The following is a 15,632-nucleotide window of genomic DNA, read 5'->3' on the forward strand; positions in this document are numbered from 1 at the left end:
CTAAATTTAGAATATCATGGGAATCTGTATTCCCAGGATCTAATATTAATGAAGAGCACCGTAACAACTGTACAGAATTTTTAAGGTCGGCAAACCTAAATTATTTTGTTTCCAGTTGTTTTTTTCTTGGATTAAGTCCAAACGGTGCTGTTCGAATTAATTCAACGAATGACGAAGTTAAAACATATGTTGAAACTAACAAATTTGATTCATGTTCCTCCGGATCACTATCAGGTGGTTCTCTCTTCTTTTCATACCAGGGCGAATTTGTTCAAACAAAGAATTCATTTATTAACTCAACAAATTCAGACATTGGCCCTTCATTTGGCGTGTTTGTTTCAGAAATGCCCAATTACAAAAATTATGCTAATGAAACTGTAGTTTATAACTGCGGCAGTTCTGAACAAAACTGCCGAATTACTATTGCCATGGCTTCTGGCTTTATAATCATGAACCAATGCAATGTTTCACAAAATAAAGTCAAACAAGACACAGGCGGTTATTCATTAGATGATTTTACCTCTAATTCATACATAACTTGTGTCAATATCATTGAAAATAATCAATCATATGATGACCTTCATTTCCACTCAACTTCTGAATCATATGCATCAACATTTAAAGTTACTTCATGTAATTATATTAAAAATAAAGGTCTAGAACAAAGTTGTCTGATATATGCTTGGCATTCTAATACTTATATGAGTAATTGCTGTATTAGTGAGAATGAAATTCCTTACATTTTTGCAGCAAATGAATGTACAATAGAATTTGTAAATTCAACAACAGATAGCGATACATCAGTTACAGGAAATGATATTAATTCACTAGTATTTAAGAACACTGGTATTCCACTTGAAAACAAATGTCCTCTTTTGAACTTAGATATCCTCGATTCATTAAGATATAAATCTAGGTATTCTACTAATGACAAAAACATAGAAGGTAAAAAGCACTTTTATCCTAAAAATTATGTTAAATTTTTCTGTTTATTCATGATTAGTAAACAATCTCGAAATTAAATCTAATATTGACCCATTTTCAATGCACTGAAAGTATAAGTAGTACTTTTTACTGCTTCTTATATAGAATTTATTTGAATCGAAAACGTGTGGATTAATATCGACTAATAAAAATGCATATATAAGACGTATGAATCTTTTCTATAAGATACTTTATGGCGTTTTTGTGTGTTTCATGTCGAATTGGTTATAAATTAGTTTCAATTGATTCGAAATTGCTATCGATTGATAAATTCTTGATTCATTTAAGCTATATGTAGTACGTAGATTCTTAAACTCATACTTTGACTCTATAAAATCTGATTCATGGAGAAATGTTATATTTCTGGAAAAGGGATAAATATAGAATCGTATTAATATCTCACGCATATTTTGTATTACGTAGTTTAGGGAAAGACCTCGGTAGATATCGTTTGAATGTTGTTTTGGGAAATTTCAGATAAATTTATGACCCATCATGCGTTTATTTGGCCATTTTTATCGGTATTTGAGTTCAGTAGATAATGCCTAGCAGTCCTCTAATTCATCCATAAATAATCAAATTGAATACCTCTGAATGAAGTGAAGACGATGAAAAGTTCTCCACGAATTTGAGAAGAAATATGAGTGAAGAGCACTGCCATCACGAATGTTGCAAAGGAAACGGTGAATGCCATTGTCACGACAACAAGTGCGAATGCCATGAAGGTGAATGCCATTGCCACGAGCACGAATGTCACTGCCATGGACACGAATGCCACGAACACGAGCACGAATGCCATTGCCATGACGAAAAATGCGAATGTCATGAGCACGAATGCCATTGCCATGATCATGAATGCGGCTGTGGCTGCGGAGACGAACATTGCGATTGCTGTGACTGCGTTCCTTCATTTTATCCAACAATCTTACAGCCACTCCTTGATGTTGAAGGCTCCACAAATCCAGAGTACTTCATGAAACCACAGTTAGTCCCAGATTCAAAAGTTTGGCCAAGAGGAGATAACTTAAAGTTCAAGTTACCAGCAAATGCTTTCATAACCCAGATTGTCATGAAACTTGAAGGCGAGTACATCCATAATTGCGAGGTAACAATCAAGAACAACGAAACTGAAGTTTATAAGAACACTTATGAATTTCCAACTGAAGGATCTCTTGAATGCATTGAGTACAACGGCTCAGCAACAGAATTTACAATCGTAAATCTTAAGCCAGAGAATCCTTTGATCTGTTCCATCTTTGTTTTGACTGGATCTCTTACAGATCGTTGCACATTAGAGATTGCTGGAGATCTTCCATACTTACAGCCTTTATTCCTTTGCAAGACCTGCAAATTCGAAGAAGGCCAATGCATCTGCAAAGCCTGCGCCGATCAGTGCCACGCTGGTCATGAACTCGTCATGATCAACTCACCTGGCTTTTGTGATTGTCCAAAAGTCGGAGAATGCAAACTTAAAGATATGAAAGACAAATTCGAATGCACATACGGCGAAAACGGACCTGAAGAGATCGAGCAGGAGTTATTCCGTTGCCTTACATGCGGATATGGTCCGAAAACAAGGATGTGTGCCGGATGCGCAAGAATCTGCCATTCAGGACACAAAATTGTTTCTTGTGGCAAGGCATGGGCCAGATGCTGCTGTGGAGGCCAAGCAGCTCCAGGAGTTGCCTGCAAATACATCCCACGTGTTGAAGATGAAATTAACGCTTGCACATTCTACAAATACGGAAACAAACCTTTAGAACAAGAGATGTTTTCATGTGAAACATGCAAGTTCAAAGAGGGACAGAAGATGTGTCTTGCATGCGCTATGATGTGCCATTATTCACACAGATTAGTCAGACTTGGAAAAATCGAAGGAGTTTGCGACTGCGGACAGCACAACATCGAGGATTCGCACTGCTCACTCACTGCTGACTCAAGACCAAAGATGATGCCACTCTGCGGCTGCCCTTGCTGCATGCACCACTAAGCATCAAAATAAAAATTATTTTTAATTTAGTTTTTATTAACTAATACGACTATTTATGCAACTAACAAACAATAAATAGAAATATGATTCTTTAAAAAAATATCGTATTTGCAAAATCAAATATTAAACTCATTTTCCTTTGTAAATCCTCTTATTCGAAATTTTGAAAGAGGCTCACTCAATACTGAGTCAGAAAAACGATTGGGAAGCTTTACGAAGGAAAATGAATATAATTATTTTATAAAAACTTACTTATTTTATTGGTGTTATACCTAACTTTCATGTGCTTTTGGCTTCCTTTAAACTTTCTGTAAAATATATAAATAAACAAGAAATTCAAGCATATAATGCAAAAATTGATAGATTTTGTTTGGTATATCTATGGGCATTATATTTATTTCATTCTATACTATATATTTTTAAAGAAAAGATGTTCTGTTTGCTATCATTTTTTGAAAATATTAATTCGAATTCATTCCCTTTATGATATATTTAATTCTAAACTAATAAAACATACACTTTAGTTCATATAGTACAAGAACATATTGTATTTTTCTCTTATTAGCTTAATGTTTCACTAGGAAATGATGAAAGATTGGAAAATAATAACCGTTTTTTTGTAAATTGAATTCAATAACGTTTATTCCTAAATGACACATAACGAAGAGAGCGCACGTAAATATATTGAAGACAATCACCTTATTCAACTTTCACAAGCATTAACAACAGCTGTAGCACATGCAAAACCAGACGATCCAGTAGAGTTTTTAATTAAAGTTATCAAGCAATTAAAGGAAGCTCGCGATAATGGTGGTGATGTATTAGTCTGCTTTACAAATGATGATATTCGTGCTATGTTTACTAAATTGGATCCGTTCAATAAAGGAAAAGTTACTTTAGAGCAGATGCAAGGTGCACTTGCAAACTTTGGCACTAGTAGAGATGTTATTCCAAAGGTTATTGGTGAAGAACAAGGACCATTTGACCTTGAACAATTCACAAAAATCATCAATGAAGGCGTTAAGCAGACACTGTTCCCATAAAATATTCTATGCATGCAAATTATTTTTATATGTATTAAAATAACAGATTTGCAAATAATAAAAACATATTACTTAAAACAAAAATATTTAATTACCAATAAACTTCATTCTGAGCTGTTCCGTTTGTGCCTTTGTCTTCTGGATCTGATCCTGAAGCATTCTAATTTCATCTCTCTGGCTTTGGATCTGTTCATTTTGAACTTCAACTTTATTCATTGCAATTGTGAGGTCTTCCTTGGCCTTTGATAGTCTTTCCTTAATTCTGTCTTCCTTCTCTTGTGCAAGGTTCAAAGAAGAAGCTTTAGAAACTTCTAAATGTTTCTTTCTGATTTTCAGGCTTTCGAGGTCAGCTGCCATCTTCTTACGGCTCTGCTCTAACTTGTCTGCTCTATCTTTAGCAGCTTGTAAGAGTTCTTGGAAATTTTTAACGATATTTTCTGCAGCTTTCAATTTTTCTGATTGTTCTTCAAACTCAGCTTGTGCGGATGCCATTGCAGCATCAACAAATGCTGATGCAGCCATTCTATCGGCATTTTGTTGGTCAACTTCTTGTTTAATTCTTTCAAGTTCTTCATTGTTGCCAGCTTTGACAAGAGAAAGCTGGGTCCTCAATGTAGCAATTTCTTCTTGGTATTTTCGCTCTGTTTCGACTAATGAAGCCTGAATTGAATCAGTTTGGGATTGAACCTGTTGTAAACGCTTTTCAGCCTCTCTGTCATCATCAGTAATATCCTGGAGTTGAGACTGAAGTTCTTTGAGTCTTTCTGTTTTAACATCTATTTCATTTTGTAAATCTATATTTTCTTTCGTAGTTCTATCTAATTCGGCAATTAATTCCTTGATTCTGTTGTTTGGTTGTACTTGTGATGCATCTCGTGATGCTTCATCATAAGCATTATCAACAGTTCGCATAAATGAAGTTCTAAGCTTATGAAGTGCCTTTTCTTTCATGCGACGTTGGCTGAATGTCTCGGCAAATCCTTCTTGAATCTTTTTAATACGAATTTGTTCAAATCTTGAAAGCCATCTCGAGAATAATCTTGATAATAATAATTTATCTAAGGAAATGCGGGCAATATTTGAGTATTGTGATAAGAATTTATGTCTCTGGTGTCTTTGTTGAACACTAGCGTTTCTATTTGATTGTTCTTTGATTGATTCGAACTCATCTTTATCAAAAACAGGTGTAGAGCGTGATGCGAGCTTAATTTTCCATAAACCCATGTATTTCTGTTTGAGATACTTTGACTGAAGCATTTGGCAGCACAAATCTTCAGTATCAGGAACGAAAATTGTATCTACGCAAACTTCTATTTCTGATTCATCAGATTGCGAATCTTCCGCGTCTTCTAATTTGTATTGTTTAAGTGTTGGTGTCATTGTTCGAGCTGATGATGCCGCTGGTGAGGCTCTAAGCGACATCTCAATCGAAATTTTTTTTTCAGTTTATAAATTCTTCATTTTTTTTGAGATTTTTGGAGGGTTGATTGCAGAGTAGATATTTGACTGTAAGATGGTCAATCAAACAAAGTTTCTCCATAAATGAGGAGTGGATTTAATCTTTCAAATAGAATTTTAAATCAAATTATGATACTTTATTCAAACAAAATGCACAAGTATACATATACACTTTGTTGTGTCTTGTATAAGCAGAGCGGGCACTTGGGGACAGTTCCAAATTTGCAATTTCCATAATTCAAAGCAGGAAGACCGCAAAACGAAGAATGAAGATAATAATTAGCAACAGAAACATTCAAGAGTAAATCAGATTTATCGAAAATATTCCTATTTTCCTGGTAAGCACTTGAGCAATATGAAACAAACTTCAATGATGTGCAATTTGCGAAAGCATAGTTACCTATAAAGGCAATAGAAGTAGGCAGAGAAATAGAAGTCAAGCTGGTGTTGAAGAACGACTTTTCAGATATATTCTTGCACATGCTATTTATATCGAAGAAGGCAGTTTTGATTAGTGTATTCATGAAGCATTTTTCACCTACAGAAATTACAGAAGAAGGTATCGAAATAGTCTCAATTGCTGTGGATGAAAAGGCAGACACACCAAGAGATTTGCAACGACTACTTCGCTCGAAAATTACGTCTTTGAGATTCACAGCATCTGAAAATGCATTGTCTCCAATCCATTCGATTGTTTTGGGGATTCTCACCTCTCTCAAGCAAATATTTCCATGAAAGGCTCCTGGGAGAATCGATGTCACTGCTTTATTATCAATATAAGAAGGTATGTCTATAGAAGAATTGCATTCTTGATCTTTCAGCAAAACAGATAATTCTGATTCGGTATGAATGCTATAAAAAATGTTTTGGTATTTAAAAGCTAACGTTGTGATTCGAGCATATCCATCACCAAAGTGGCCGATAGAGGAAGTTCCATTTGGTTCGATAATAGATTCATTTCCTCCTATTGTTTTAGTGTCTTCGAGAAAATATGAATAGTTAAGCCTACCGCCTGGAGGATAATATCTAAAAGTGTCACTGGTGTAAACATAACCGCTACCGCCTGAACCCCCTTGGGTATCTAAAACAGTATCACCTGTATCGTAAGGGGTATCTCGGCCATTATTAACACCGCCGCCATACCAGCCTCCTCCGCCTCCACCTCCGTTATAGGAAGTATGGGCTCCCTTTCCAAATTTTGCTCCGTGTGACGATGAAGTTTGGGTGCCAGGATAAGATTTATAATTAATAGAATTTTTCCAGCCTTCTAAACCACCGCCAAATCCACCTATGCCATTATCTTCGCCACCTCCACCACCTCCTCCAGCTACAATCACTCTAGAATACAAGTCGTCAAAGTTGAGGCGGATATCTGTCGCACCTCCACCCCCGCCCGCAGGATCTGTTTTTTCATTGGTGCCCCAAGAACTTCCTCCACCATTATATCCACCTTCAGCATAGCCATCAGCAATAACTTTGCCAGTTCCACCGACAAACACATATATTTTTGTAACTTTATACAAAAAAATGGTTCCAATAGAGTATCCTCCTTTTCCTCCATATCCTAAATCTGGTAGTGCACTTTTATCACGGCCTCCCCCTTGTGCACCCCAGCACTCAAATAAATATTTTCCAGGATCAAGGGAGAGTTCATAACTTAAGCCTTTAAAAGTGAAATTTCACTGCATACCTCAATTTCTCTCATATATTATCTCAGTTAAAATATGATTTATATTATTCAATTCATCATCACTCAATGTTTTGTGACGAAAGCAAAGCTCAAAATACATATTTGTCTTAAGTCAAAAGAAATCGTAAAACAATTGATATATGTATATGTTCATTTCATTTGGGATAAATCACATCAAAAAAACACCATTTGATCTTTGAAAATGTATTTTCTATGTTTTGATGTGAAATACTAAGGAATCTTTTATGATTGTTGTTGAGATCAATAATTAATTTCAAGGAAATTAACATTTGTTTTGATTACCCAATTTATCTGCAACTTCGGACTTCTGCCAAAGAATTGATCTTTATTTCACTTATATTCATGATACATTCTTATGATTAAGTAATATTGATGTTAAGATTTGAAACCTTGAGAATAACTTTCTCTTATCATCTTAAATAATGACAGCTTTTTTCTCACTGAAGTTTAGTTGGCCTAGCAAAAGAATGAAATTAATTGGTGGGAAAAAAATCATTCTTATAACTAATTAAATGAGAGAAAGTTATTTTTGGTGTGCTAAAGCATTTCCTTTCTTCTTTCGTATCAAAATTTCTTATTACAAATCGAAATCGAAATTTTAGAGGACAAATGAACAAATTGTTGTAAAAAATCGATTACATGTAAATGTAAGTATAGTTGCATATGAATTTATTGATATAGGAAGAGTAGAGAAAAGTGTCTGCCATGTAAAATAACGCGCCAAAATTGTAAACTAAGATTTTGACAATGAAATTCAAAAAGAAGTATTCAATAAAATCATCGTTATTTTGCAGGGATGGGTAATTGCTCTTCTTCGAGCAAAAAAGTAAAAGCTAGTCCCGTAAGTGAAGAACTATCGAACTCACAAGAGAATGCGTCATCATATGTCTCATTCGCTACTTTTTTCCAAAGTTCTTCGAAACCACAAATTTGTGAATACGTTTTTCTGAGGGAAATAGGAAGTGGCGCAATGAGCCATGTGTACGAAGCGGTACATACAGAAACAGGAGAACATATAGCTGCGAAAGTTTACAACTTAATTCAATTATGTAAACCAACGTTAAGGTCAGAACCACCGCCAATCGACGACGTACAAAAAGAAATTAAGATCATGATGAGTATAGATCACAGTTATATTCTTTCTTTAATTGAAGCCATTGAAGATGATGCGACCCGATCATTAATTATATTTATGCCGTTCGCGCAATATGGTAGCGTGCAAACTTTACTTGACAAGAATCAAATGAATCAAGATGAAATCAGTATTTGCTTCTTACAAATTGCATATGGCTTAGAAGAATTGCATTCGAAGAATATAGTACATCGCGATATCAAAAACGAAAACTTCTTGTGCTTCCAAAAAGATTTCTATGTTCTTTCGGACTTTTCAGTTTCGACAATTTTAGATGATCCAGATCAAAAGCTAGAAGATACGAAAGGCTCCCCTGCATTCTTGTCACCCGAGGAGTGTAGTGGAGAAGCTTTTTATCCGAAGCCGGCCGATGTTTGGGCTTATGGTGTATCGTTATATCTCGCTGTATATAAGAAACTGCCTTTCAACCTTGACCAATCAAATGCATGCCCAGTCGCAAATACGGTTTTGCTCGTTACACAGAATTTAGAAACACAAACATTACAATTCCCAGAAAATGCTGATGTAGATTCATTTGTTGAGGATTTGATATCTCAGTGTCTCAATAAAGATCCAACACAGAGACCTACATTTACTGAAATTACAAAGCACACATATTTCAGAAATTATTGGGCGATTGAAGAGAAATTCCGTGAAGAGGATCAAGCTATGGTCGATGCTGGTGCGGATCCAGCTTTGAATAACATTCCGCAAGCTGTTGATGTTTAAAATGTATGTTATTTAATAATAAATGTTAAAAAATGTGTTTTTCATCAAATTTCAACATTCATTACTCCTATAAGTAATGGAAAATGTGTGACGTTTAAGTAATTAACAAGAAATGGATTTCAATTTTAACGACTCTAAATAATTAACATGATATTTTGATGAAATATTGTTAATTATCATATATACTTTACAATTTATTTCTGGCTAAATTTCAAAAACCAATAATTCACTTCGAAAAATTATGAAATTTATTCCAAAATTTGAGAGATAATTTTTTTTGGCATGAAAACATTAGATTTAAGGGATAATAAATCTATGATGATTGTAAGATTTTGATTTCCTTCATAATTTTTATAGATTTATATAAAATTGTTAATTTTTCGAGGCTACCGATTTATAAAAATTCGATTGAATAGCTTAACACTTTTACATTCTATTTAAAATCTAGACACTAATTATATAATACACAATCTGGAGTTCTATTGAATTGCATTTTTCATTATATAAACAATAAAGTAAAAAAAATTTTCATATTTTTGTAGGTTTAATAATTTTCAAAATACATTATAATTCTGATATGTATCAACGTGAAATGCAAGTGTAATTTAATATTCTTCATCAGATTGAACATTTACTGAATTGTTGGTCTTATTCATATTTTTTGTAACTGGATAGCCACCATCAGGCTTGTATTTGATCAACTCCCTTTCTTTTAATGTACTAGTTCCTTTCCATGGATGTGGAGAATGATCTGCATGCTTGGTCTCATTATTAACTTTACTCATCCTATTAACACGCCAAGCTGCACGCTCCTTTCCACGTTTTTCTGATTCTTGTAATCTTTCTTTCATTATCGGTTCCATTTTGAGAATATTGAGGCTCTTCATATATCTTCTCTTAATAACTTTCTCAGCCTCTTTATCTTTCTCTGCATTCATGATATAAAGTGGCTTTGGTGGTCTGTCAACAGGCTCTGAATGGAAAACATCATCCAAAGTTGATGTAGATGACTTAAGCATCTCTTTTACTTCATTAATATGAGAATCGTATTTTTCGTTATATTCGCGAATAAGTTTTTGCTGGTTTTCTTGGGCGCGCTTAAGACGGAGATCAACAATTGAAGAATTAAATTGACATTTCTTTTCCTGAGGAACTTCAACTTTCTCTACAGGAGGGAAGTTTAATATTTCTGCAATTGGTAAATTCTCGTAAAAAGCGGTCATTAAATTAAGAGTTCTCTTGCAAAATTCCTCTTCAACATTCTGAATAGGCTTTGCTTCTCTCTTCGGGCTCTTGATTGGAGTCGAAGTACGAGAACGATTCATTTTTAAACGAACGATTATTGAAGAATTGCAATTTTTAAGGTTTCTTTTCGGATTAAACGGAATTTTTAACTAAGAACATCTTTTATTCTTGCATTATAAGATAATAACGATACAAAAATCATACTATAAGTTTTGAATATGTAGATTTCCATAATCTTACCGAAAATATCAATAGGAAGCATGGATTGAAACAACTTTAAGCAAATACAGCTAATCGTTGACTCATATCACGTTTTTGTAAAAATTCGATAGAATTTATAATAATGATATCTTACCCGGCCAAAACAATAATTGTTTCATTATATTTCATCAGAAAATGAATAAAGCATGATAAAATGTACATTTTTGACATGATATGTTTAAAATATGCTCCTTACTAAATTGTAATAAGCAATGTTACTTCTCTATGCATAGAGTATTCCATATGGCATTCCAAACGGGAACCGCGGTTGGTTACCATGGATTTCCGTCACCGGTCACATTTTAAAGATTTTTAAAGCCTTATTAAAATATGCTTTGTAAATCATTTTTTGTAAATCGGCAAAAATTTGGTAATTTTCTTCAACTAATAAATCTGCGAATAGCATTTATAATACAAGAACAATCTTTTAAAATGCGTTTGATTCATTTTTGTATAATTTCATATAGGCACATATATTCTTCCGGGACTTTCCGTGATTTTACCGTAAAATCATTAGTTTACACCAATTTTTCCGTATTTTGAATAGTTTACTGCACTTTTTCCGTAAAATTGAGTTACGGGAATCCGCAAAATTTCCGGACCTCATTTTTCATAGAATATAATATAATATTTGATAAAAAGATATATTATTTATATTTTTGATTTTTGAATTACGGAAAAAGTGAATTGTTAACTTGATTTTTTTATATGGTTAATTTTTCAAATGATATTATGAAGATCTAAAATATTAAAAGTAAAAAATTGAATTACGGAAAAAGTGAGGTCAAAAGTGAAATAAATTTGCAGAACAATTTTCATTGAAATAAGACATTGAGTATCACACTTTAGTGAATCAACATCTATAAGAATGAAGTGTTTTGAAGCTGAAATAATATTGAATAGAAATTAATTTTTTCTGAAATTTTGAATGAAATTATGGGAAATAAAAAAATTACTAAATATTGTATTCATACAAATATATTATTTTAAAGGAAAAATAGATGCTGATAGAAACGATGAAAAATTTTGAAAACTTTACAATTAATTTATGTTCGTTAACCACAGAGCTTGCAATCCAAAGCTCACGTTAGACTACAAGAGTCATGAAGTCTCATACTAAGGGATATCCAACATATATTTTAATAATCTAATGTTTGTGACAAATATTCAACATAAAATTAAGTTTTCGTTTCGTTACAAGGCATTCATACTTTGGAGATATCATATTTAATGTACAGAAAAGTTAATATTAAACAATACATGCTAAAGAATTAATAAATAAGATAATAAAATAAATTTATACGTAATTACTTTCATTTAATATGCTTTATGCTGTATAATATTGATTAAGAGGCATTAAAAGGTTCCATAGTCTGCTTTTATAGGCAAGAATTTTGATAAAATTTAAAATTTTGAAAAATGATGAGAAAAGGAAAAAAAAGGTAAATGAGAGCAAGAGGAGGGAAAAAAAAGAAAAAGAAAAGAAAGGGAAGGGAAAAATAAAAGAAAGAAGGACATATAAAAATTTAGATGCGCATTCTTAATGCCGAGGCGGCTTGCCGCCGAGGCGCGATTTTTTTAGGCCTCTACGGTAACCCGGCAATGTTTTTTTAAATCTTGTACAGCCCTAGTATTCCAATATACGATGTATTAAAAAAGAAATTTTCATAATAAAAAATTTATTCATGAATTAGTATTAATCTAAATAGTTCACATATACTATAATTTCCTGTTCATATTATGAAAGTAAATTTCTCATGTAATGGATTGAATTCAATTTTGCGGCAAGAATCTTATCTTGTGTGCAAAATTGAGATGAAATCTCAATCTTGCGGATATGACAGTAATTTATTTCTTCAGTGAGTGTATGATATAAAGGTATTCCTTTCTTAGCTGCTCTTTTTACCAAATTACTCCGGACACCGAAATATATTGGTGGAATACTATCAGATTTTGCATGGAAATTGTCATATTCTCCAAATAGATTGTTAAAATCACACTTCCAATTATGTATGCTGAATGGAAAATGAATTTTGCTCAAGAATTTACTAGCAATGTGCCTTTTTTGAATAAAAATTCTGAATGGCAATTCAAATTGTGCGTGCAGTATTTTACACTCTATACAAAATGAGGAAGTTTGTTTCAATTTAAAAAACAAATAAGTTCGACAAATTTGTGAAATGTGAGCTTATTATAGTATTTTGTTTTACGACTCAAAAGTTTAGAAAAAAAATTAACCCCTTAAAAGTCTCAAAAATTTCATTCTCATTTTTCATCAATGCTAAGCTTTCTCATTTGGCTTTCTTTAAGCAATGAAGTTACAATTGATCCTGGATTGTCTACACTACAAATCTCAGAGAGTACAACCATAATCAATTTTAGTAGCGTAGCAGAATATGTTTGCATTTTGAATCCAAATGAATTTATGAATTTAAATTCGGAGTACACATATATGAAATCATTAGATGTCAGAACAATTTCTGGTACAAAAACTTTATATATATTTTATACCGAAAAACCATCTAGTAATTTAACATTTGTTGTTCTTTCAGGAAAGACTGAAGCAAACATGATTAAATTAAAAGACAAAAACTGGTATACAATAAACTACGATTTCATTTTTCTATCTTATACAAAATGCGATTTTGAATACTTTGCAATTAATGAGGGGATTTGTACGATACGTTATGAAGAAGACGGCCAGCTTAAAGAAATAACCACAAATTCAGATGTTAGCCATAAGACAATATTAAATTCAAGGTATATATGGATCAGAATACGTAAGAGCGCATTTGAATCTTCTTCCGAATATGGCGTTATTTTCAAACAATTTTCTGAAAACAAAATTGATGAACCAGAAGGATACAAAACAGGAACCTATTCATTCGATCGTGGTAAAGTTTATAAAATTGATGAAATTATTCGAAACATAGTTGATAGACCAATCAAGATTCGTTACCAAACTTTGATAATATTTGATGAAAAAGTTACAGCTATATTTCATCAATTTTCTTTTCAGAAAGAAGGAACTTCAAAACCGATTTATGTTGATTTTGATTCCCAATATTATTCAGAAGAATCTAATACAATGAACAATGTTTCATATATTTTCATTCCATCATCAGACTTTGCTGGGTCTTGGATTATTGCCACACCAGTTAACAAAAATTCATATTATAGTTTATTGAAAGAAAGAAAATATGAAATTTCTAATATGTATAATTTTACAGATAATCTCAATAATTTCAACCCTAGGCTCGGTTATAATTCAATTCTAATTTTTCCAGACCAACAAGTTACAATTGTAAGACCAGATATTCCAAAATTAGCTTTTGTCATACCTAAAAATGAAGACTATTTTGATGAAAACAATGAAAAAATAGAAGCGTACAATTTGAACTTAGAACACAATATTATCATCAAAGCATCATCACAAGCTCGATTTTTCGAATTTTATTTGCTTAACATGACAGATGTAGATCAATATATAATCTTATTTAAACTTCCTGATACAATAACGCTTGATCATAGAAACTTGGACTACAAGTGTAAATTTATTACTATTTTCAAATTAGGGTATCAATTTAGTAATGTCGTGTATGGAGAGAGTTATCCAAACAGGTATAAACCAGGAACTAGACATGATGATCATTATTATGTATCAATTGATAAGATATACTTTTTCCCAGATATCCATACGTCATATTGGAAAATTAAAGGTCATCTTTTGGATTTAAGTAAAGCCTCTACTAGCTACCTTGAACAGTGTAAAATTGTCGATAAACTACTTATTACAAACATTCAGAAAAATATCCTTTTCGATGTCAATAAATTGGAGATTTCAGGATACGATACAAAGACTTTAAATAATAAATATGATACCGATTTATTGACTGTAGGGGGCCCAATTATAATTGAAGATCCTGATCAATATTATGATGAAAATGGAGAAAAATTATTATATGCTTATGCTTATAAAGAAATCTTAACAATCTCCAAAAATTCACCAATATTCTCAAGTTCAAAGAGCGAATATAATATAAATGTTAAAGCATTTTCTGGTAGCAGGAATAGTTACGTCGATTTTATTGATTTATCACTTTCAAAAGTATATTATATAAATAAGAAAAAAGAAGATAGTTTAATTGTAATCGTTCCAATTATTCCAAAAAATTCTCAAATTAATGATACTTATGGCGCTTACTATGATTTTGAACATTATGATATCAAATATTCTGATTCAAAAGATTTTTATATCGGATTGGATGATCAGTATTATTACAATAATTTTATTTATTCCTCATCAAAAGCTCTCTCAGATATATATTTTTCAAGAGTGGATAGATCTAGAGAATCTGGAATGGTTACTTGCAAAGAATTTTTACCTTATGATAATTTAATTAATGTTCCATACTCAGGTGTCGCAACAATTTCGTTTTATTATGGACTAGTTATCTTTCCAGATGCTGAAAACTTTATACAAGAAGATGGCAATACATTGGAAATACGAAATGTAATTTATGGAGAGCAAACATATAAAATAAAGAGAAATCCAAAAAGATTGTGTGATCACAATCAACTGTATTATGTCTATTATCCACTATGGGAAAAAGTAGAAACGGCAAATGTTGTAGTTAATCATTATTCAGAAAAATATAATGACTTTTTAACAGCTTTTATTAGGGGATTTTTAAATTCTAATATTATTATCGTTAATTCCCTGAATAGCACAATCAAATCTTTAAATTCTATGGACAAAATTGGAAATTATGCTTATCGTTATTATGATAACGAAAATATTTATGAAATAACGAACACAAGATAGGCCTTTGTACATCTAAGTTATCCAGAAGATAATATTGATAATTTAACAATTAACAGTTATTACAAAGATTCGCCAATCGATGAATATAACTGCCATCTATTTTATGAACATAGATTGTTTAGTTTAGTAAATCAATCAACAAATTCAATCATAGAAGTTATATATCATGATATTGGGTATTCAAATATAGGTAAATTTGATGTTAGATTGACATCAGAGAAAAAAGTATTTGATATCGAAGAAGGAACATCAGT

At 32.1% G+C, this 15,632-nt stretch overlaps 7 protein-coding genes across 7 annotated transcripts, besides 1 other annotated feature; 5 read left to right on the forward strand and 2 right to left on the reverse strand.

Moving 5' to 3' along the window:
• Positions 1 to 8: 8 nt before the first annotated feature.
• On the forward strand, positions 9 to 1,022 carry TVAGG3_0205570 (uncharacterized protein; the record flags this gene model as incomplete). The annotated part of the gene is made up of 1 exon (XM_001321944.2): positions 345 to 1,022. One exon carries the CDS (start codon positions 345 to 347, stop codon positions 1,020 to 1,022), a length of 678 nt encoding a protein of 225 aa, XP_001321979.1.
• Positions 1,023 to 1,621: 599 nt separating this feature from the next.
• Positions 1,622 to 3,024, forward strand: TVAGG3_0205580 (perineurial glial growth protein family; the record flags this gene model as incomplete). The annotated part of the gene is made up of 1 exon (XM_001321945.1): positions 1,625 to 2,974. One exon carries the CDS (start codon positions 1,625 to 1,627, stop codon positions 2,972 to 2,974), a length of 1,350 nt encoding a protein of 449 aa, XP_001321980.1.
• Positions 3,025 to 3,624: 600 nt separating this feature from the next.
• Positions 3,625 to 4,017, forward strand: TVAGG3_0205590 (EF-Hand calcium-binding domain-containing protein 10 family; the record flags this gene model as incomplete). The annotated part of the gene is made up of 1 exon (XM_001321946.1): positions 3,625 to 4,017. One exon carries the CDS (start codon positions 3,625 to 3,627, stop codon positions 4,015 to 4,017), a length of 393 nt encoding a protein of 130 aa, XP_001321981.1.
• An 87-nt stretch (positions 4,018 to 4,104) lies between these two features.
• On the reverse strand, positions 4,105 to 5,439 carry TVAGG3_0205600 (uncharacterized protein; the record flags this gene model as incomplete). Its single annotated transcript, XM_001321947.1, has 1 exon — positions 4,105 to 5,439. One exon carries the CDS (start codon positions 5,437 to 5,439, stop codon positions 4,105 to 4,107), a length of 1,335 nt encoding a protein of 444 aa, XP_001321982.1.
• A 2,519-nt stretch (positions 5,440 to 7,958) lies between these two features.
• On the forward strand, positions 7,959 to 9,084 carry TVAGG3_0205610 (peptidyl-threonine phosphorylation; the record flags this gene model as incomplete). The annotated part of the gene is made up of 1 exon (XM_001321948.1): positions 7,983 to 9,047. The coding sequence occupies one exon, from the start codon at positions 7,983 to 7,985 to the stop codon at positions 9,045 to 9,047; it is 1,065 nt and encodes a 354-aa protein (XP_001321983.1).
• A 54-nt stretch (positions 9,085 to 9,138) lies between these two features.
• TVAGG3_0205620 (uncharacterized protein) lies at positions 9,139 to 10,866 on the reverse strand (the record flags this gene model as incomplete). The annotated part of the gene is made up of 1 exon (XM_001321949.1): positions 9,653 to 10,372. One exon carries the CDS (start codon positions 10,370 to 10,372, stop codon positions 9,653 to 9,655), a length of 720 nt encoding a protein of 239 aa, XP_001321984.1.
• A 1,124-nt stretch (positions 10,867 to 11,990) lies between these two features.
• Positions 11,991 to 12,196: a mobile genetic element.
• Positions 12,197 to 12,831: 635 nt separating this feature from the next.
• Positions 12,832 to 15,378, forward strand: TVAGG3_0205640 (uncharacterized protein; the record flags this gene model as incomplete). Its single annotated transcript, XM_001321950.1, has 1 exon — positions 12,832 to 15,378. The coding sequence occupies one exon, from the start codon at positions 12,832 to 12,834 to the stop codon at positions 15,376 to 15,378; it is 2,547 nt and encodes an 848-aa protein (XP_001321985.1).
• Between the last annotated feature and the right edge of the window lie 254 nt (positions 15,379 to 15,632).

The sequence above is a fragment of the Trichomonas vaginalis genome, chromosome IV, assembly GCF_026262505.1.
Source record: "Trichomonas vaginalis G3 chromosome IV, whole genome shotgun sequence".
Lineage (NCBI taxonomy): Eukaryota > Parabasalia > Trichomonadida > Trichomonadidae > Trichomonas > Trichomonas vaginalis.